At 39.5% G+C, this 22,228-nt stretch overlaps 2 protein-coding genes across 3 annotated transcripts in view; one reads left to right on the plus strand and one right to left on the minus strand.

Moving 5' to 3' along the window:
- Positions 1–21,436, plus strand: part of LOC143360950 (uncharacterized) — a 31,057-nt gene extending 9,621 nt beyond the window's left edge. Inside the window, exons 2-5 of one of the 2 annotated variants that reach the window (XM_076800166.1) lie at positions 3,552–3,770; positions 15,446–15,553; positions 17,600–17,737; positions 19,228–21,436. In XM_076800166.1, coding sequence (XP_076656281.1) covers positions 3,552–3,770; positions 15,446–15,553; positions 17,600–17,737; positions 19,228–19,487 — 725 coding nt within the window. In that variant the 3' untranslated portion in view covers positions 19,488–21,436. The remainder of the gene's footprint in view (positions 1–3,551; positions 3,771–15,445; positions 15,554–17,599; positions 17,738–19,227) is intronic. The other variant, XM_076800175.1, reaches the window with a different exon arrangement.
- The window catches only part of Nasp (Nuclear autoantigenic sperm protein), a 39,496-nt gene that overhangs the window by 17,003 nt on the left and 265 nt on the right, over positions 1–22,228 (minus strand). The window lies entirely within an intron of this gene.

A 22,228-nucleotide genomic window follows, 5' to 3' on the forward strand; every position in this document is an offset into this window, starting at 1 on the left:
CGACTGTTTGAGATGATCGAAAGAGAATATACATTTTTATTCAACTTCTGATTCTTACAACTGTCTTGGACAATTTTTATTTTGCATAAAGATCCGCAGTTTAATCGCCAACCTATCAAATTTATTAAAAGAAGATGTGCATAGTTACTCGGCTCCGGTAACGTATAATTGATGCAGCACATTTTGATTTTGCAGGAAGATCCTCAGTCTAGTTAACTGTCATGTCAGTCACGTATGACTGACAGTGATTTTTGACCAGATTTAGACTTTCATTTTTATTGAATGTTAAACCGAATTTTATTAAGATCTTTAGAATTCAAAAGGGTTACCCTTTTGCACTCGGCGCTATTTTAATTCTGAAACTAAATTCTTCTTCCGTCTTAGAATATTCGCAGTTTATTCATACGAAACGGATCCGATTTCCACATATAATATTTAAACGTTTGGTAATCTATTAAAGAAAAATTGTGTAATGTAACGAATATTTTGTAATATTTTTTGTAATTTCTTTGAAGCAATGCCACAACAATTTTTAGTGGCGCTTCAGAGTCACCACTCGAATGCAAAGGGTTAAACCAGCATCCCCTATAATACATTTAAAATTTCTAGTTTCGCTTTCATTAGTTAAATTACTCTGACTTTGTAAGAATCTCTGAGAATAATGGTGCAAACATATCGTTGTTTTCGTAAGATCGTACAAGAAGAATTCATCGAATAACCATGTTCCCATTATTTGCGATACGCGTCCGATTTCCGTTCCCATATCATCAATTCCATTGTATTTTCCCGAGGAGAACAATGCATTCGTCTTCCGAGGTGAACGTCGCCGTCGCACAGTGTCGCGAACGGCCATTTTAAGTGAAAAAAATCATAGATCGTTTCACGCGTCTTCAAACCGATTGAAAGTCTGTGTTAGGTCATGAAACGAGATTCAACATATGTAGAACCTTTGAAAATAATATTTATATGGACAAATATTATATAAATTATAGAAACAAATATAAAAGTAAATCAAAAAATATGATATTAAATAAGTATAACAATAATATCTAAATATAACAATATTTTCGCCCTTACGTGATCATTTTGGGACATCTGCAGCTCGTTGCAACGTTCACCGATTTTTATGAAATTCTCAGAACATGTATAATTCATACAGATCTACAAATTGTACTTTCTAAATTTTCAATGTAAGCCCACATAAAAATGTTGCAAAACACAACTTTTAGTATTTTCTCTGCAATTTCGACCAATTGCAATTTTTGTAAAAGAGTTTTTTACTTTATGTAGTGATCTAATTGTTCTAACTTCTTAAAAAAAAAAAAAAAAAGTATAGTCCAATATTAACAAAGTTATGCGATTTTTAAGTACGTACGAATACTTATGGGACTGACTGTATGAGTCTACAGTAAGGAGCAAAACTGATGACACACTGTTTGAAACAGCATAACTTTTTTCAAATTAGTCCAGTCTTTTTTCAAATTAGTTTCAAATTAGTAAAGTTAGAAGTAACTTTAGTGTTTTTGAGAAGTTAGAAGGATTAGTTTATTAGACGAAGTGTAAAAAATTTTTGAAAAAAATTTGAATTGGTTGGAATCGCAAAAGAAATCGTAAAAGTTGGTTTTTTCCAGCCTTTTTTATCTGAGCCTGTATTGAAATTTAAAAAATGTGTTCTATTCACTCGAATAAATTATATCCATGCTGAAAATTTCACCGATATTGGTTACTTCGTTTACGAGTTATAAACGATTAACCCTTTGCACTCGAAGCCATTTTAACTGTAAAACCAAACATTTCTTCCGACCTAAAATATTTCCTTTCTATATATATTTTTTAATGCTATACATACTTAAATAGTGCAATTTACTCGTAGAGTACTGAAATGTTTAGTAATTTATGAAATACAAACAGATTTAATAATGTAAAAAATATTTATTGAATAATGATACAGCAATTTTTAGTGGCGCCTTACAGTCGCCCTTCGAGTGCTGAGGGTTAAAAATGGCAAAAAATTGCCATTTTTCACGATCTTCGATTAAAAATCGCACTTCTTATTTTCTGACATGACTTTTTCCACCTAATATGGCCGGTCGCGATATTGTGCCGGGGTTCTCAACAGTGAAAACAGCGAGTTAGTTTGTCAGAAGCTAGTCGGTCACGAAAATATTCGGACACCACTATAGTTTTGACTATTATAGTCCGTACTTCAATAATTTAAGCAATAAGAACAAAAAGAGGTTACACGTATGTTACTATGCAGTGTATAGTTAACGAAAACATAAGAGATATTTATTTACGATAAGTGATTACATAAATAATAAAAGAAAAATGGAAAGTACACTCATTTCCGTGTCACGAAAATATTCGGACGCTATCAAAACGAAGTTTATAACACTGTCTATAAATCTTCTTTTTATAAATTAATATTTTGTTGGATATACCATGTGTTTTACGACGTGCCGTAATTGCGTTGGCATATATTGCAGATTATTCTTTTTAAATAATCTTGCCCAATACGTAGCCATTCTTCTTGTAGACGTCTTTTTGGTTCGTCCTTATTGTTTATGGGAGTTGTTCGAATTCGGCGATCTAATTCGTCCCATAAATTTTCATTGGGAATATTTTCGTGACCGACTGTAAGTGCATGCTGGGATCGCGGACGAGGTCCGTTTTGTCCGGAACCACGTAATCCCCGGATCTAACTATTCCGGTATTCCGCGAGATCCTCCGAATCCTGAATATCCATGCGGACTATTCGGCGGCGCGCGCGAGAGAACAGGTTCCTCGGGATCATTCCGGCCGAGTTCTCCGCGACGACGGGATCCTTCGGGAAGAATCGGGTCCCCCCGAAAGGATTCTGCAACTCTTCCCACGCCGCACAGTGGTCAATTTGGACAAAATCGGATTAAAAATCCAGGAACTTTCGATAGAAATGAGGTAGAGCGCTGAAATTTTTTTGAAATGAAAGCTGAAACTTTGTAGAATATGGGAAAAATAGAGAGATTATTACCATCCAATCATTTCAACGAAAAAGTGACTTCATTAGTTTTTGTCACAAAAATCTATTTTTTGCAAAATCCTCAGGTCGTAGACAAATTTTGAGACCAGATTTGAAATCAGCGTGAAAAAATCTATGGGAAATGATGTGTAGCATGTTAAACAAAAAATTTTTTCCGCGCGTGGTATTGGAAAAACGAAAATTTTCTGGAATTTGTGCGCGTTTAACGAATTTTCTCGAGGTTAAAAAACGTTCGTACCGCAATCTCTCTATTTTTCCCATGTTCTACAAAGTTGCAGCTTTCATTTAAAAAAGATTTCATCGCTCTACCTCATTCCTATCGAAAGTTCCTGGATTTTGAATCCGATTTTGTCCAAATTGCCTACTGTGCGCCGTTCCCATTATTCTTGCGCATCGCCGCGGGCCAGGCCCGTCTCGAAGGGGAGTTAGAATAACGGGGCCATTTTGTGTCCACAAAAGGGAAAAGAGACGTCGGGGCCGCGATCTCGCAAACCCGGAGTTGCGAATAGATTCCTCGATCTTTCTGTTGCAGCGACCGGCCTGTTGTGCGGCGCGATCATGTCCGATCATTGGGAGGAAATTAATTGGAACAAGGCAGCTCTGACACGCGCGAACGTCACCCTCACGTGGTACCTGGACGGTCAGGTGGCCATGTTGGAGAACGGTCATCGCAATCATCGGCCCGGAAGACGACCCACCTTTCTGGTGCCCATGTACGGTGGAATTTGGATCATGTGCGTCTCCCTAACCGGTAAGTCGATCTTCTCGAAGCCTCCGTTTTACGGTGTAATATTGTCGTAATTAATGGGACAGTATTTTCTTCGAAATTTAATATTTGCCTACCTCTCTGGGCGTCTTATGGTATTTTCATTGTTCATAAAGTCCTCGGGGGTTTCTTGGTTGCATACTGGCCAGTAAGAAGTGCTATTACATTTTGCAATTTAATAACAGTGTAGCAGTATCTTAGCGGAGATTTAATCCTTGTTTCATCGACTTTTGACGACGTACTGCAATTTTATCGGACACTATTAAAAACCTTATTAAACTTCCTCGACTGCATATTAGGTACAATAATGAGGGATATTCAGTGTTTTCTTCAACATTTCATATTTCTCCTTTCTCTTCGACGTTATGCTCTATTTTGGTCCGAGTGAGACTTCCGCAATAGCGTACTGGCGCGGAAGTGCCATTTCCTGGACGTTCCCATTTTTCCAATATTAGGCTCGGCAATCAGTCTCTGTAAGATCAAATATTCGCTCCCAACTTCCCACGCCATTCTCGCAGCACCTAAGTGCCTCGTCGAGCTATCATAGTGACTTAGCTGAAGTGCCATTTCTCTCCTATCCATATTTTAGACAATGATTTTATATTTTCCACAGCATTCTTGTCGTACACAGGGTCCATGTGGTGTTTACGCGACAAATCAAATATTTGCCATCAGTTCCCGGCGACCCGCGCCATTTTTGTGGTACTTGAAAGCCTTGTCGAGCTTCTCTGCTAGCATATTGACTTAGCCGAAGTGCCATTTCTTTCCCCTTCATATCTCGCGATATTAGGTTCGCCAGTACTTTGTACAGTTTTTATTCTACCGAAGGCGCACGTGGAATATTCGTATAACATTTTTATAGAAAAGTCATTTCTTTTATATTTAATTTCGCGATACAATATTAGGCTAATTCAATATTACCTTCAGGACAAAATCCGGATCATTTTCAAACAATCTATACCACTTTCGTCACTCTTAACCTTCGGATCTATTTCGAGAGAAAATGGTTTTTAAATAAATGAGTGATGTTTCAAGAACATTCCAAAGGAAGCAAATCCGAAAGAAAATTTTTACAGGAGACCGGCAAAGTTCGAGGAAAAAATTAAGAAATTGTCAACTTTCACATGATTTTTCCGATATTCAAGTGCAATTTAAGAGAAAACTATTAGAAATAGCCGAGTTGGGTGTAGACAATACGAAAGCTTACATCTTCTAGGATTGAAAACGATGTTAAAACAAGTAGTTGTTATTACATTTTAAAAATTATACTTTTTTCAAGTGAGCTCAAGTTTTCGGGATTTGAACTGTAAACATACACATCTCAGCCGGAACCTAATAGAACCTTGCACTGTAATAAACTATGATTAGTTGACCAAACAATGAAAAAAAATTCATTTGCGACAAATCTACCAGAAATTACAGATTTACTTCAGGAATATTAATGCAGAAGAACAGGTATATTAATTCCATTTATTCTATAATTTGTTGAAAACCTGTGCAATTAATAAACACCGTGTAAATTCAAATTGATTTTTCTTGCAATTTGAAGCTATAATTGTTACCTTTCTACCTATTAAATTTCATTCAATTATTTCTAATGGTTCAGAAGTTATTATTTTAGAAAAATGGCACTTTCGTCTACTGTGCGGCGTCCGTGGCCCCTCACGGGGCATACCCCGCGGTAGCGGGGATAATTCCGCGACGTTTATCGTCCAGGCCTTGGCGACATATATCGAGAAATCACTGTACTAATTCTCACACCGTGTACCGCTAATCCCTTCGAAATGCCCACTTGTGGAGCTAACAATTGCAGCTCGTTCGTTGATATTAACTTGAGTCTGATTACCCATTAGCACGTTTCTCTCTAATCGGTTTCTAATTCCGGCCATAATTTCGCAGAAAAATCGCGACTCTCACGTGACGGTCGAATAAAACAGTTTCGCGATAAGAAAGAACCGAGAAGGTTAAATGACTACCAATAAATCACGCACACACACACACATATACAAACGTACGTACACATACACACGTATTCCCAGGCTATATGAAAATACCATACGGTCGACGGGAACATAAACGAAGAAAGGCATTCGGTCGCGGTCGCGTCGATGATATTCATGGAGGATCGATCGATCGTGCCACAGGGCCTGAATGATACACTTTCTGTTCCCCTAATCGCGGCGACGTATCTGTACCGACTGCGAAATGCGTTCTATAGAAGGCCACCACCTTGACTCTGACTCCGAGGGTTATCGATCAGTCGATTACGATCTGAAACACCGTGCAACGCCGAGGCATGCCGTGACCGTGAACATCTTCGATGTTCCTTCGCCCCCGAAACTCCCTGCCAATCACTTTCGCCTTTCCTCGAACCTTGAAGAGGAAGAAGAAACTTTTCCTCGATCCAACCATAACCGATTCATATAACCAGCCTTCTCGAATATATCGGGACCCTGCGATCAAAAGTTTCTTTTTCTGGGAAACCGCTCGTTTCCTCGCAATCTTCGAGATCTTCCCTGCTAAAATTACCACGGGCTTAATAAAATTTTAACATTTAAACGTCGATCTTCCTGCGATAATTATTGTCGAGGACCTTGTCCCTGCGTCTCAATCTGATACGATTTTCTTTGCTTCTTTTGGCAAACAGTATGTTGTTTTCATCGTTTTATTGCTGCGCGGATTTCTATGCAAAATAAATGTGCATATCAGTATGAACTATGAACAATGCGCAATATTTCTATTTCAATTCCAGCTTGTCCTATTCCATTCTTTCGAGCGAAGTAATTCAGAGATTTGCCTATTTATTTTTCCTTCGATTTCTTTTTATCGTTGCATCAACTCGATGCCGAAGGATAAATTCAGCTGGCAGAATTAGAAACTCTCGAAATTTATGCGGCGCAGTGTCGTTAGATTTCGATCATGCTCCCGCCTATCCCCGATTTTGCTGCATTCGCGTGCGCCAGAGCTTTCGGCGCACGGGTTCAGAAATAAATAACTGAGTAAGCGATCTTCCTGTTACAGATTTGTAGATCGAGTATGCGTATATTAAAAAATGAGAAAAATTCGAGGTTTATACGTTGGAAAATTTAGTTAGACGTTCAAGGGAACGGCTCGCGTTGCGTCAGAAGGAACCCCGCGCAGGATCGCGTGCTTTCAGCGTTTCTCCGTCAAAGAACAGTTTTAATGACGAACGGCGCAGCTTGTTAGTCCCCGCGTTCGTTTTCAGCCGCTAATTGTGCGGCTGTTTCGTTTTGTCTTCGGACCAACAAAAAGCAACGCGAACCGTCGCGAACGTTGAATATAAAAAGGGACACGTGGGCTGTTCAGCGGTTATTCGAGCTTAATTACGACGACCCTGTTAATCAACGTCGTATCATTATCGCAAAACGCGAAGCTGTCGTCGGGCACGATTTTTCGCGACACGCGATCTTCAAAGATCATGTTCCACTGTTTCACGAGACGCGTCGGATCTTTTAATCCGGTAAAATTGATGGAGTCCAGTTTTTGCGTAGACAAAGAGCCGTCGGGAGGAAACAGGTCGTGGAAAACTACCAGAGGGTGTGACGCCGTCGACGAAAATACTATCTACTCCGGGGAATTATGGTCTCTCGTAACACGCGGCAGGGTGGTTCAGCTAATCAACTAATTTTCCCCGAAGAGTATAGCTTTTATCCCTGCAACGGGGTAAACCAGTTTCTGCAGGATCATTTCGCAGAAGTCTTTATTGAACTGTACCGCTTTCTTTTTATTTGAGAAATCCGCACGTTGGTCGAACGATTATAATTTATGTGTGATCATTAGACTGCAGGTTTTATGCATTTGTGACAAGATTGAATAGGTGTAATTCAAAACAGTAAACGGATTAAAAGAGTTTAACAATGTCAGTATACCATTTTTGGCATGTAAAAATTATTAACGAGCAAAATAAATTTTTACTTGGCGCCCATAGATTGCAATTGGTACCCATAAGCAATCAATTATTTGCGAAGAATTTGTTTTGCCTTTAGTTCTGTACCGATCGTTGAAACACATATTCTTTTACAGTTTTCGGTAAAGCAGCCTGTATTAAAAATATTCTAATAATTTTTTTACAACCCTGTAACAAAATGGCGGCGTCCGTACCTTCCAAGGATCATATTCGCCATTGCATATTTTTTCATTTTCACGAGGGATTTAACCCTTTGCACTTGGCGCTATTTTCATTCTAAAACTCAATTTTTCTTCCGTCTAAGAATATTTTCATTTTATTCATACGAAACTGATCCGATTTCTACATGTAATATTTAAATGTTTAGCAATCTATTAAATACAAATTTTGTAATGTAACAAGTATTTTGTAATATTTTTTGTAATTTCTTTGAAATAATGCCACAACAATTTCTAGTGGTGCTTCAGAGTCACCACTCGAGTGCTTAGGGTTAATGCAACGGTAACAACAAAGAAAATTTGCGATGTTTACGGAGATGTATCGAAGGTCAACAAGTGTCAACGTTGGTTCACAAGGTTTGCTGCTGGTGATTATGATCTCTCTGACAGGCCTCGGACGACCAGTTGAATTTGATAATGACACCCTAAAATCTCTAGTGGAAGCTGATCCAAAATTAAGTATACAAGAATTATCGAGAAGCCTTGGGTCCGCATGGTCAACTATACAAAGGCACCTACACGAAATGGGAAAGGCATATAGGCAAGGAATATGGGTACCGCATCAATTATCTGAGACCAACAAGAATGTTCGTCGATCAATTTGCGCTTCATTGCTATCCAGATTTCGTAGAGATCCATTTCTTAGCAGAATCGTTACCGGAGATGAAAAATGGATTCTTTATGATAACATAAAGCGTTCCAAGCAATGGCTTTCTGCAAATCAAACCGCAACATCAACCCCTAAACCTACCTTATCACTTGGAAAGGTGTTACTGTGCATTTGGGGGGACTGTCGTGGCATGATTCACTTTGAGTTGTTGAAACCTGGAGAAACAATTACTGCTCAGTTGTATTGTCAGCAATTACAACGGCTGTATTCGGAACTATTGAAAAAGAGGGCGTCTTTGGTCCACGGAAAAGGTGTAATACTGCAAATTGACAATGCCCGGCCCCATACAGCGAAACTCACTCAGGAAAAAATCAAAGAATTGCAATGGGAAGTTTGACCGCACCCCCGTACTCACCGGATATTGCTCCCTCCGATCTTTTCAGATCTCTGGAGCATTATTTAAGAAATAAAACATTCTGTAGAAGATGCAAGGAGGCACCTTGAGTCATATTTTGCTTCACGAACCCTGGATTTCTATGGGGGATTGAAAATTTGCAGGAAAGACTGCAGGAACTGTCCTTGATAATGATGGAGATTATATAATAAATTAAGAAATAAAAACTTGAATTTACTACAAAGTTTGTTTCAGGCTTCAAAATAATTGACTACTTATTGGTCCCCCTAATATCGTCCAGGAGACATGCCCGAGCAGTGTTATGTTTACACTCCTCGTATACCCCGCGGTAGTGGGGATAACTCCGCGACATTTATCATCCAGGCCTTGGCGACATATATAGAAAAATCACTGCAGTTGTGAACGTAGTTTGCAAACACATTCCTACAATAATCCTGAGCGACGTATCAATTCGGTGTAGCACCAACAAAAAGCCTCTTGATAAATAATATATTTGTGGAGAATAGTAGTCGATAATGTGAATGTATCTTCAAAAATTTCTTGGTACTTGTAGGTAAGATATAATATTACGAATCAGTGCTTGAATTTATTACAAGGTTTGTTTTAGATTTCAAAATGATTGATTACTTATGGGTGCCCCTAATATATAAAAAATTTTATTTTGCGCAAAGATCCGCAGTCTAGTGATAGATAGTGATGACACTAAGCTCGATCGATTGTGGCAAATTACAGTGACCCCCACTAATGTTCGTATGCTCTTAAAAATCGCATAACTTTGTCAATATTGGACTACACTACGTGAATTTTTTTGAGAAGTTAGAACTTTTAGAAGTTAGAATTTCTTTGAGAAAAAGGTTTGATTAAAATTGCAATTGGTCGAAATTACAGAGAAAGTACTAAAAGTTGTAGTTTGCGACTTTTTTATGCGGGCTTATATTAAAAATTCAAAAAGTACGTTTTGTACAACTGTATCAATTATACATATTCTGAATATTTCATCTAAATCCGTCGACATTGCACTAAGCTACAAACATTTAACGATGAAAACGAAAGTCGCAGAATTTTGGCCTTCTCAGGGAATTTCGCCCTTATGTGATCATTTTGGAACATCTGCAGCTCATTGCAACGTTCACCGATTTTCATGAAATTCTCAGAACATGTATAATTCATACAGATCTACAAATCGTACTTTCTAAATATTCAATGTAAGTCCACATAATAAAGTTGCAACATACAACTTTTAGTATTCTCTCTGCAATTTTAATCAAACATTTTTCTCACGTTATGTAGCGATCCAATTGTTCTAACTTCTCAAAAAAAAAAAAAAAATTCAAATAGTATAGTCCAATATTGACAAAGTTATGCGATTTTTAAGAGCGTCCGAATATTAGTTGTAGTCACTGTAGGTCCGGCGACCAAGATCTCCAAAAAATTTCAAGAATTCAAAGCCTGATTTCGACTCTTTCTATGATTGTCGAGCAGTTTGCAATGAAAACAGATAATTGGAGGTCTCTCGGCGATGCAACAAACGGAATCGATAACAGGATTATCAATTTGTGCGGACCGGTAACGAGCGACTCGATTAGTCTCGGCGTTCAAGCCGCATCGGTTCGTTAACGATGGCGAAACGTACTCGTTAACCGCGATATTCCGGACGACGTTTCCCCGTTTCGTCGTCCGAGAAGCCCGTCGAGACGATGCTGGCGAACAACGGAATCATTCTCGACGGTTCCGACGTCGTTCCCCGGACGCTTAATTGAGAAAACTTCGCGACCGAAAGTTTCGCTTCCCGTTTCGCAGGGACCGTCGGGAACGGAGTCCTCGCGGAAGCGTGGGCGTGCAATCACGCTTCGATTGTATGCAACAAACCTTCGATTTTCTCGCTTCGCCGAGAGCCAAGGAAAAATCGGAGACCCGATCGTTGTCCCGATTTTCCGGCCTGTCCACTGTTCAAAGCGGATTTCGACGGATCACCGGGACCCACGATCATGAACGTTCTTTATTCCACAAAGGGATCTTCAAGGTGAATAATGGGGGCGTGGAATATACCAACGCCTTCTCAAAGTCCTCTGCTTGACCTTTCTCGCGAGGACAATAAAGGCGTTTCTAAACTAGAGGGTTTCGGAAAAAACGTCGAAAAATTCGTGAGCAACTGAACCAAATGAATCAAAGGGGCTAATAAATTCATTTTACGAAAAGATTTGAGAATACCACAAGGATCCAAACAATAGGAAGGAATTTTGATACTGTATTTAACACTACTTTATAAAAATAAATTACTTTTAAATTTATTACTTTATAAAAATAAAAAGAATGTGTCTATTCAAGTTTTTAGCCATTTTAAAAATAATATACAGGGTCATCCGTTTTTAAACGGCCAAACGTCAACCAGCTATAGAGGACCCCAAATGAAACAACATTCACCCCTAACACTTTGTTTGATTCGGTCTTGATTTTTAGATAATTGCAAAAACCCGTCATTTTTTGCGTTCACTTAAGATTAAATATATTAGGACTGCAATTATGTATCTTGATGATTTTTCCTTTGTTTGGTTTAAAATAAATGGGGGCATCTTTTTTGTTCAGTCAACTTTTTTGTATAACCTTTGGATCTTGGTTTTTTTTGACATGGGGCACGCCGTGGAGACTGAATGAAATAACTTCGAATCAAAAAAAGTGTTAGGGGTGAAAGTTGTTCCATTTGGGGTCCTCTATAGCTGGTTGACGTTTGGCCGTTTAAAAACGGATGACCCTGTATACCCAAAGAAATAAATTTGTTGAGTAATTCCACGTAGATGGATCTTCACAATCTCAATAACCGTAAATTAAAAATATTAGAACCAGAGATAGTGGCAGAGAAATAAAATAAAAAGAGAAGAATTTTACAAGGTCTTCTGTGAAGCTCGCATCAAGTTGTACTATTTTTCTCTTGATATTTCAAAGGTTCCCCAGTAATTAGAAAAACCACAGAGAATTTCGGGAAGGAAAATTACGAGATTAGTGGCTGGGTAAAATTGCGTCGCAGCATTTAAGAAATTTTCTTGAAGGAACGTTGAAACTGGGAATAATTGGGAATAATAATTTAATTAAAGTCGAAATAGCAGCACATTTTCGAGTCGTGTGCGAGTCGAATTTTTCGAAGAAAATGGGACGGAAGTAAGTGGGCAATTGCGTCAGGATTTCGGTGCACGCAGCCCGTTAAATTGCGGGGGCGGCTTTTTATTCTGACCTTCGAGAGTTTGGGGAGTCACGCGCGCGCAGGAGTCATTTGTTCATCTCCCTTGTTTTTCGGCAAGTCTCTCTCTCTCTCTCTCTCTCTCTCTCTCTCTCTCTCTCTCTCTCTCGCTCTGATGGCTCCCAGTCACGCCAAGCACGAAATATTGCCGTGTGCCACAGACGATGCGCATGTACTGCTCCGACCTTCCCATGAAAATCAACCAATAGTTCTAAACACATAAATCCTGAAGCAATTTTCTGACGACAGACCGGTCTCCGCTCGCGCTCGCGCGCTTGTAATTTACATCTCAATCGTGTTTTGCCACGCTGTCGCGTTGTAACGAATCCGAGGATTAATGTCCCGGGATGCTCACTAGGAAAAAAAAAAAGAGAAACATTAATCCGACGTTCTAGAAAACTTATCCGGAAACGCAACTTTACAAATTATATACAGTGACTCCCATAAATATTCGGACACCAGGTACAACTAACTTTATGATTTAATAATTCGTTTGTTGACAAAGCGATCGCCCTGGAAATTGTTTCTAGCAATAAAACATTTATGAAGGATGATAGACATGTATAATTTATTTGAAATATATACATACGTTTCGTAATAAAAATTATTAAACGAAATAATGGACCATTTGTGGCTCAGAAAAATATTCGGACACGTATTATATTTCTCTGGCAATCTCTGGAAAACGTTTGTTTGCAATCTCGTGGACCATTAAATGGCCCATGCCACCTGATTACTGTCAGTAGTAAACGTGAATTCGTTCAAAATGGGTCGCGAAGGAAAGAATACGAGTTTCGATGTGCGACAGCTTGTAATTTTTCATCGAGAAAAAGGAAAAACCTATCGCGAAATTAGTGCAGTGCTTCGTATAAGTATAAGAGTACTGTGTGTGTGTGTGTGTGTGTGTGTGTGTGTGTGCTGCAGATATCTGTCGACGATTTTATATTGAGAATCGCATTGATTCTATTCCGCAAACTGGAAGTCCAAGTCTCTTATGTACAAAAAAAAATTACAAACAATATGCCAAACAGGTTAAGACATGCTCTTAAACAAAATGGTTATGCCACGAAGTATTAAACAAATCTTGTAATGCTAAATTACATTATCTAAATTGAAAAATTAATATTGTCCGAATATTTTTGTGAGCCAAAAATGGTACATTATTTCTTTTACTAATTTTTATTACGGAATTTATGTATATTTTTCAAATAAATTATTTATGTTTATCAACATTAACACGTTCGGCGCCGCGTCACCGATATTTGGGTGACGGAATTATTTGTGTAGGTTTTAAAATGATTTTTTACGTTGATATATTCATTGTACTAAACTTGATTAGGATCTGTAACATGCAAGAAAGTTGGAGGATTACTCGGTATCATACATTTAATTTTTTGCAATTTTTATTTCATTAAATAACTTACTTTGATTTTATGGAATTTTTGAGGTTTCTAGTTGGGCGTTCAAAGTGTTAATAGACCTTTTATTGCTAGAAACAATTCCCGGGACGATTGCTTCATTAACAAAGGAATTATCAAGTCGTAAAGTTAGTTATACCTAGTGTCCGAATATTTTTCGGAGTCACTGTATTAGTTTCTCCCGAAAGTTTCTTTGTCGCAATGTTTACCAATTTTGGCCATTGCAAAATATTCCATCACTCGTAGAAGACTCGCAAAATGTTTCAAACAATCTCTTCTAATTCTTTCTCCAAAAATTTTCCTTTTTCGCCAGGAATGAAATTTCTGAAAAATTTAGAGAACAAATCAGAAATGAAACGACTTCGAAATTCGCGTACGGCGAATCGAGATGTATAAAAATCAAAAGAAAAGAAGTTAAAATTGCTCGGAGAGTGTTATCGCGTGGAGGTATTATCCAATAAATATTTCAGCTCACAGCAATATCCGCAGAGAGTGAGAATCGAATAGAACAATATAGAATTCACTAATCGTTCGGGAATCGTCTCGCGGACGAGCAGCGTGAAAAGTATTAAAAAAACACAATCGGGCCGGGCCGGGCCGGGCCGATATTCGCCGAGCGTGGGCGTGCACCCGCGTATAAACTGCAATTGCGTTGGACGCCGATCGATCGCCACGGTTTGACAACCGTTAACGATGGTCCATCTTTAATTATCCCGAGCAGCGAAGCGCGTTATTCGAGTTGGTAACGAGCAGGCGAGTTTCGAGGAGAGTAACCTAGACCCGGTGAACTTGCCTCGCCGCGATCTATTTCTGCTTCTCGATTTATTATTACTCGATCCACCAAGTTTCCGCGGCCTCGCCCCCCTTTCCCCGTTCCTTCCTGACATTTCACGGAAATCCACGTTCAAGTTCATCCCTCCCTGTCTCGGATATCGGGGCTCACGCTCGAGCAATTCCGCGATCACTATGTCCCAAGTTAATTGGACACTCCTCAGCTAATCGGCCGCACGTGAAACAATCTGCGAACGAGAGCCGAAAAATCGATCGAGGACGATTAACCCGTTCTCGCATAATAACCGGTCTCGCCCGCGACGGAGACTTCAAATGGAATCTGCGATATGCGAACGCTATTACTTTCTGTTAGGTCCGGATGGAATTCTGGGCTTTGGAAGCAATATTTTTGAGCGTTTAACCTTTGGCCATGACGACTTCATCATCACTTATTAGGACCTTTTCATTTTCAATTTAATTCAACGAAGGACTCGCTTCATTGTCTGGATTTTAATTGATCTGCGTTACGCCTACGCAAGCGATCATCGTGGTAAAAAAGTCGGTTGAAAGGTTACAGTGCATGCAGATGTAAAATAAATATATTGTAATTATTGCGGCCGTCCGTGCGTCCAAAATTATTGTGAATAATTCAGTATTGAAATTTCGTAAGATGAAACAAGGACGACAATCACAATCATATAATTCTCATATTATATTTAAAATGTATAAGAAGATTATTTTGAGTCTATATTTAGGTTTGCTCGATTCTCCACGACGGAATTTTAACGAAAGGCAACGGCCTGTAGTTTCGCGAATTATCCGCGTAATTACGGGAGCGTGGGTTTTTAATCGCTAGAAATGCAGGAAATTTTATTTCACGATTACGGCGGCCGGATGAATTTCACGGGAGACCGGGCGCTTTTCAAATTTGTTTTAATTGTCGGAATGTTCCGGGGGATCGTTTCATTAAGACTGGCGACGCGAGGGCGGATAACGTGGATTTCCCGGTCCGGCGTTGCAAACTGCGTGACTGCCATTCTTCTTTTTCGCTTTCTCGCGTTTCAGAGGAGGAAATACGACTACTGGGTCAGGTAGGTTTCCCGCAGGAGAGGTGCATTAACTACTTGACGCCCGACGAGGCCCACGAAGAGATCCGCGCCGCCTGGCAAAACCGTGAGTATGATTGACACCACCTTTCTTTTATCTCGTACCCTCATCGATCTCGGCATACTTCCACCGGCCATTTCGCGGAATCTGGTACAATGATTCTCGATGACGCGTGTCAGTGCAGACCGTCTTTCAAATCTCTGCCATACATGTTTCAAAATAATTTTAGAAAGCTGAACGTAACACGTGGATATTCTTTAACATTGCACCTTGATGTAACGAAAGTGAAATGGAAAGAAAATCAAATTAATTTTGTGCATGCCTGTTTTTAAAATTATATTAGGTTGGCAAGAAAGTAATTTCGGTTTTCACTAATACATGGCTTTATGTTTTGTTTGATTGACTTCTGTTAACGTTGCATTTGTTTTCTTTCTGACATTTCATAACTGCCTCTTTTAGGCTACCTTTGAAGCAAATTACACGTAATTTTGATTAAAATTGTTAGTTCTGTGTCAATTTGAACACGGAGTGCAAAAACGAACATTATAGGCACATATTGCTTTTTTATTTCCGTAGAGGTAAAAAAGCTGCCGAGGCTCGCAAAGATACATGTGAAGTTTATGGTGTGGATTGCTTAACAGAACGCACGTGCCAGAATTGGTTTAAAAAATTCCGTTCTGGAAATTTCTCACTTGAAGACGACCAACGTTCTGGTCGACCATCTGAAGTTGACGATGACCAAATGAAAGCCATTATTGAATCGGATCGTCATATAACTGTCCGAGAGATTGCAGACGGGTTAAATGTCTCGCATACAACTATAGAATATCGTTTAAAAAGTCTCGGAATCGTTGAGAAGCTCGATATTTGGGTTGCACACGAATTGAAAGAAATTCACTTAACGCAACGCATCAACATATGCGATATGCATCTCAAACGCAATGAAATCGACCCTTTTCTGAAGCGAATCATCACTGGTGATGAGAAATGGGTTGCTTGCAATAACACAACTCGAAAACGATCATGGTCCAAGCGTTATGAATCAGCCTAAACCACGCCGAAAGCTGAATTGCACCAAAAGAAGATCGTGTTGTCAGTTTGATGGGATTACAAAGGTATTGTGTATTTTGAGCTTCTCCCAAGGAACCAAACCATTAATTCAGATGTTTATCGTCGACAACTAACAAAACTGGACATAGCAATCAAAGAAAAACGGCCAGAATTGGCAAATCGCAAAGGAATCGTGTTCCACCATAACGCTAGGCCACACACATATTTGGTAACATGTGAAAAGTTATTGGAGCTTGGTTGGGAAGTGATGTCACATCCACCATACAGCCCTGACATTGCACCATCAAATTATCATTTATTCCGAAGTTTACAAAACTCTGAATGGTAAAACTTTCACTAATGATGATGGTCTGAAATCACGCTTGGATCAGTTTTTCACCGAAAAGGATCAGAAGTTTTATGAGCGCGGAATTATGAAGCTACCAGAAAGATGGCGAAAGATCATAGAACAAGATGGAAAATATTTTATTGATTAAAGTTCATTGCTTTGATAGAAAAATTGGATTTTATTTCACCTAAAAATACCGAAATTACTTTCTTGCCAACCTAATAATACACAGCCCGATATAAGGAGAATAAGGAGAATTTATAACTGTCCTGTGATAATAACTTTTTCCATATTTTACCAGAGGATATATTGCATTTAAAAGATTATCTCAATTTTGAAAGCTGTTATTGGAATAAATGCTTATAGCTGCACACAATTCTGCATTGTTTCCATTCAGTTCCACATTAGTCAATTTTTGTAGACACATTTTTGAAGATATAAGTGGTGCCCATAAGTAATCAATTATTTGCAAAGAATTTGTTTTGCCTTTAGTTCTGTACCGATCGTTGAAGAGGAAACACGTATTCTTCACGAACGAAGTATTAACCTTGCGCAAACTGTCAGATCAAAGTTCAAGGTTCAACGAAGCCCCAAAGCTAAAGTATTAAAATACTAGCCAAAGCTAAAATATTTGGGTCTGAGAAGCTGATTAATTTCGAGAATCTGAGCGGACTCCTTGTTCAAATCTGATCTCGACTCTCTTGTTCTTCCAGGGATGCAGAATCTGAGTATCTCCTGTTCCCTAGTCTGCCTGATCATTCTGGGCACCGCGGTTCTCATAGGATTTTTCGGACTGTGCAGGCATCAGTTGTCCGCGGTGCTGGTCACAGGAGTGATGTACCTCTTGGCTGGTAAGTTGAACGATCTCGAAGAGAGATCGACGGATAATCGCGTTAACCGAGGAACGGTTTGTCGGTGCGGCGTTGCTGCGGTTGCGGTCAGCTAGCTCGGTGACCGCCGTGAATTCCTAAGCACTCGCGAAGTCGACCGCAAAATAAGCGGTTTGCCCTGGAGAAGGAAGCCGGATATACTGTTAGGCTTGATACGCGCTATCAATCTGCTGGATAACCCACGATAAATATTATTCCACTGATTCATGCGTGTGAACCAGAAATGCATCGATTCCAAGCTGCAGGAGCCACACAGGCGTTCATTTCTACAATAAAATATAAATAATACAACAGTATGCTTAAATTTCTCAAATGTTTTTACATTTGATCTACTCATTTGTGCTTTAATTTCGCGGATATCCGTGTATTTATGTTAGAAATAAATCTAACGTTACACGAGTATTTTAATTACATGGGTGACACAATTCCTTGTGTGTCTTTACAAATTAATATTGTTCACAATACAGTTGCTCGGAGCTTTAACTCTGCAATGTTGATAACAATGTTTAAATTGCTTTGATGAACGCTATAGCGTTTCGTATCGTGCTTCAAGCTGTCCCAACTCGACAATCATTGTCCCGTTCTTGCACCGAGTGCCACTTTGTTGCATCTTCGTCAGCTCTCGCGCCTCGAACTGTCCGCCAATGTTTATTTTATATAGTACAACGTCCGGATCGATAGTCGGGGGCATTCAATTTACATTTCCCCGTTGAATATTGCATCCAATTGTAACTCGAGGCGGTCTCATTTCAATTTCAATCCGAATGAGTCAATAGGAGCTCGATAAGTTTTCACAAACGAAAACGGGGTGTTTTCTTGGACGCTTTTCGCGTCCGCTACGCCGCAAAAGGCAAACACTTCTTATCGCTGATAAGATGCACTTGGATTCCTAAAGCCTCTCGCCGAGGAAATCGCCTGTTCCCGTTACCTCAATTGAAAGAGATCTTCTCGATTTAAAAGGATGGATTCTAGGGATACATACTACTCCTCCTGAGGATAAATGATCCCACAGAAAATCCTCGAGAGCTCTAAACTGTGGGTTATATTCAGTTCTATCAGGAATTAAACGTATTAGGAAACGAGGGTCGCTCGAATCGGACCAGTTCAGCCATTTTGGTAAAATGGGGGAAAGAGAAAAATACCCAAACGTTCCTTACGATTTGTTTAATGAAATCCATATTCTAAATTTCCCTACAACTTTGTCTTTTTTCTCAGAAAAAATTGCAAAAGATGGTCGTTAAGCTGTCCCACCACTTGAAGCAATCTAATTAATTTCTCAAACTCCTTGATGTCTCTATAGAATCTTAATCTGAGTTTGCCAGCTAGTTCATATAGAATCGTCTCCTAGGATAGCTACAGTTCTCATCTGTGAACTAATAGATTAGAATAAGAGTATGTTTAAGGGATGCGTGTCGAGTTCGAAGATTCCTGACATGGAGGAATTGTTGCAGCGACGTTCGCGCTCTTCACCCTGACGATAATTCATTTCAAGAGGGCCCAGGATCGGGAAGCAAGGATACTGGACGGCCCCGAAGACGGTGTGATCGGCGGACCTGTTCCCAGGAACGTGTTGAAGGCCAGACGATTCAGCAGCTCGTGGAGCATGGATTTCGGATGGGGTGGCGTCACCCTGTGCGCCCTCGCATCCGTCGCGTGGATATTGCTCAGCAAGATCATGCGATTCAGCCCCGTCGCCGCTATGATAGCGTAGCAGTGGGACGCCTCCGAGGTCTAAATGGTCGTTTCCAAGAGTTGCGATAGTGTGTTTCGATGTCGACGACCCTCTCGATGAGCCTGAACCGCGAGGGTAGAGCCGCGTTTTTCACAAAAGGGGAAACGGGTCACCGACGGCACAGAACTTTCTGTCTGTTCTGCTATACTTAATGCGGATCGGCCGGTCGAGATCACGGGGGAATTTTTCATTAGGTGACTCGTAATTAAGGGGACCTGACTACGCGGCTGTTAAGCGTTAATTATATCAGGAACGGTCGGAAGTTTCGGCCAGAGACCGAGCCGGTGTTACCGGGGCTTGAAGACTTGTAATATCGATTTTGGTTCTCGCAGAACCGAAGATTCCATCTGTTATCTGTTCTGGTTGCATTCCACATTGTGTATACTCCCATAATCGTTATTATTTCGGTTCCTAGATGGATTCCTGTATATTCCATTTTTCAGTAATCGACATCACTGAATACTCCAGCTGCAGATCACTGTTTCAAGCCCTAGATGTAACAAATATAGGTAAAGTACATCGGTGTTTGGTCTCTGGTTTCGTGGAAAACGGGGTCAGGCATTTGAGCGAATTTTGAGAGTATTTTTTCAGAATCGAAATCACTACTGAAACCGACCACCTCGAAGGCGTAAAAAACGCGTTTTCACCGGCGGGTGAATTCGCATTATGTATTTATTTGCCTGCCTGACAGTAAGGCGAGGCAGATAACGAGTACAATTTTTGTCCATCACTCAGAATGCAATGTTTTGTATAAATTTACCGAGTAATACCTAGTCTCCGTTAGGGGAAACAGCGAGTAAAGAACTATATGAAACAATAATAGCTGATCCTGGAGAAGCACACTGTTTCCTCTGAGCATTTTTTTTAAAATACTATCAAATATATAGTTCGAGCCTAAAAAGTTCAATTGCCTAAAGGAGATTATAAAAATATATTATTTTAGACAGAGAGAGCCAAGTGTGCTTTCACGGGGTGACTCTGATTGGTTTTTTGATTCCAAAGGTCTTTCCAAAGTATGGTTCTTTACTACAGAAGAAGAACATATGCAGATGCATGATTAAGAGACAGTGTGTAGGCGATACAGCTTTTTGGATCGAAGGAGTATTATATGTTACGATAGTTAGAACAGTGCAGAACGGTGTATATGTTTACCTCAGCTTTGATTTGCACAGGGATTAGTCAATTAATGTGAAACCAGATAGTCTGTCTGTTTAGACACGTTTTTATCAGTCTCCAGCGACCTATTTTTTTATACAGTTGCAACAGATATCTTGACGAGTTCCTTCGAGGAAACACCGGGTTTGGATTTTCGAGTAGTTTCACAGGTTCTAGAAGCCCAAGGGATATTTGTTGAAATTTTGCTTGAGAAGTTTAACTACAGAGCGTAATAAGATATAGATGCCTATAGCGTAATTCGATCGCCTTACGATTAGAGAGATAAGCATGTTTGTAACACGCATAGTATAAGTAGAGTTCAACTTGTTCGAGCCAATGTAAGCAACGACACGCGTGTCTGCAAGAAAAAAAAAATCCTTTAGCTTTTGCTACAACTTGTTACAGTGAAAAAAGAGGACTTACGCCAACAAAAAAAAACAAAAAGAAAAATATATCGTACACCAAGGGATTGTAAATCGCAATTCGTCCATTAAGATTTAAGAACGACGATGCTTTCAATGGGAGCATCCGATTCTACCCGGAGTTCGAGTTTTGTTGGTTCGACGAGAAAACGACAGGAAGGAGAGTGTAAATGCACTGACAAAACTTTCCTCCGGGTGTTGATTTCAACGAAATGCATTTTTCTGATAATATTTTCTTGTCGTATTTTTTACCAGACCCTTGTTATTTATTATATCAGAATTAATGTATCATAAAATGCAATATAAATAATAAGCTATGTATAAACACAGATGCCCTTGACTTTTTGTTCCTTCTACACAAAATCGAACAAAGAAATGGCTTTTATCTACCTCAGTCGCAAAAAAGCATATCTCAGAATTCTTTTTTTGTAACGAAATCGTATGTATACGAGCTTTGAAAATTGGTACAGCAAAGAGACAGCGAACATAGCTCGGATTTATCTGTTTCAAGAATAACACGAGTCACGGTGTTATATTGTTAACGTTTTGGTCATTCTACCGAAATAGTTATACAAAGTAGTGTATTCTTATATCTGAATCACGCTCTTATAGATTTGCACCGAGCTTCAGTTAGAAATAGAATGATTTATCGTAAACAATTTTAGCGAAACCTATCTGCGAATTCCAACGATTGAGGTTATAGAACGCAATAGTTCGTCTAGTTAATTGTAGGTTATGTTTGTTAAACGGATTTCACAAAAATATGGATCCTTGGTGGGCAAACACACGCACACAACGATACGTGCGGTACGGCGAGCATTTGAACACGTGACCGGTCGTCTCGAATGTGTGTGTAACGCGGGACACGCTATACACAGTGTTCAATAACATTCGAGGCACATGCATGCACCAACACGTCACGGCTGCTCATGGATTCGAACAGATTATATTTTTTGTAGTGGTAAACAACAAAGGTAGTAGAAGCGTGAACCGATCGTAACTCGAGAATGTACGTACAAAAATACACCGCGCCACTATTGTCCGTTAAAACCGCTCGAACAGAAAGCAACCTTATTTTCCGAACCTGTTAAGTATTAGTCCCTTAAAATTATTATTCCTCGGAATACCATCGGCTGTACGGTG

This window comes from Halictus rubicundus, chromosome 1, assembly GCF_050948215.1.
Source record: "Halictus rubicundus isolate RS-2024b chromosome 1, iyHalRubi1_principal, whole genome shotgun sequence".
In the NCBI taxonomy this organism is placed as follows: domain Eukaryota; kingdom Metazoa; phylum Arthropoda; class Insecta; order Hymenoptera; family Halictidae; genus Halictus; species Halictus rubicundus.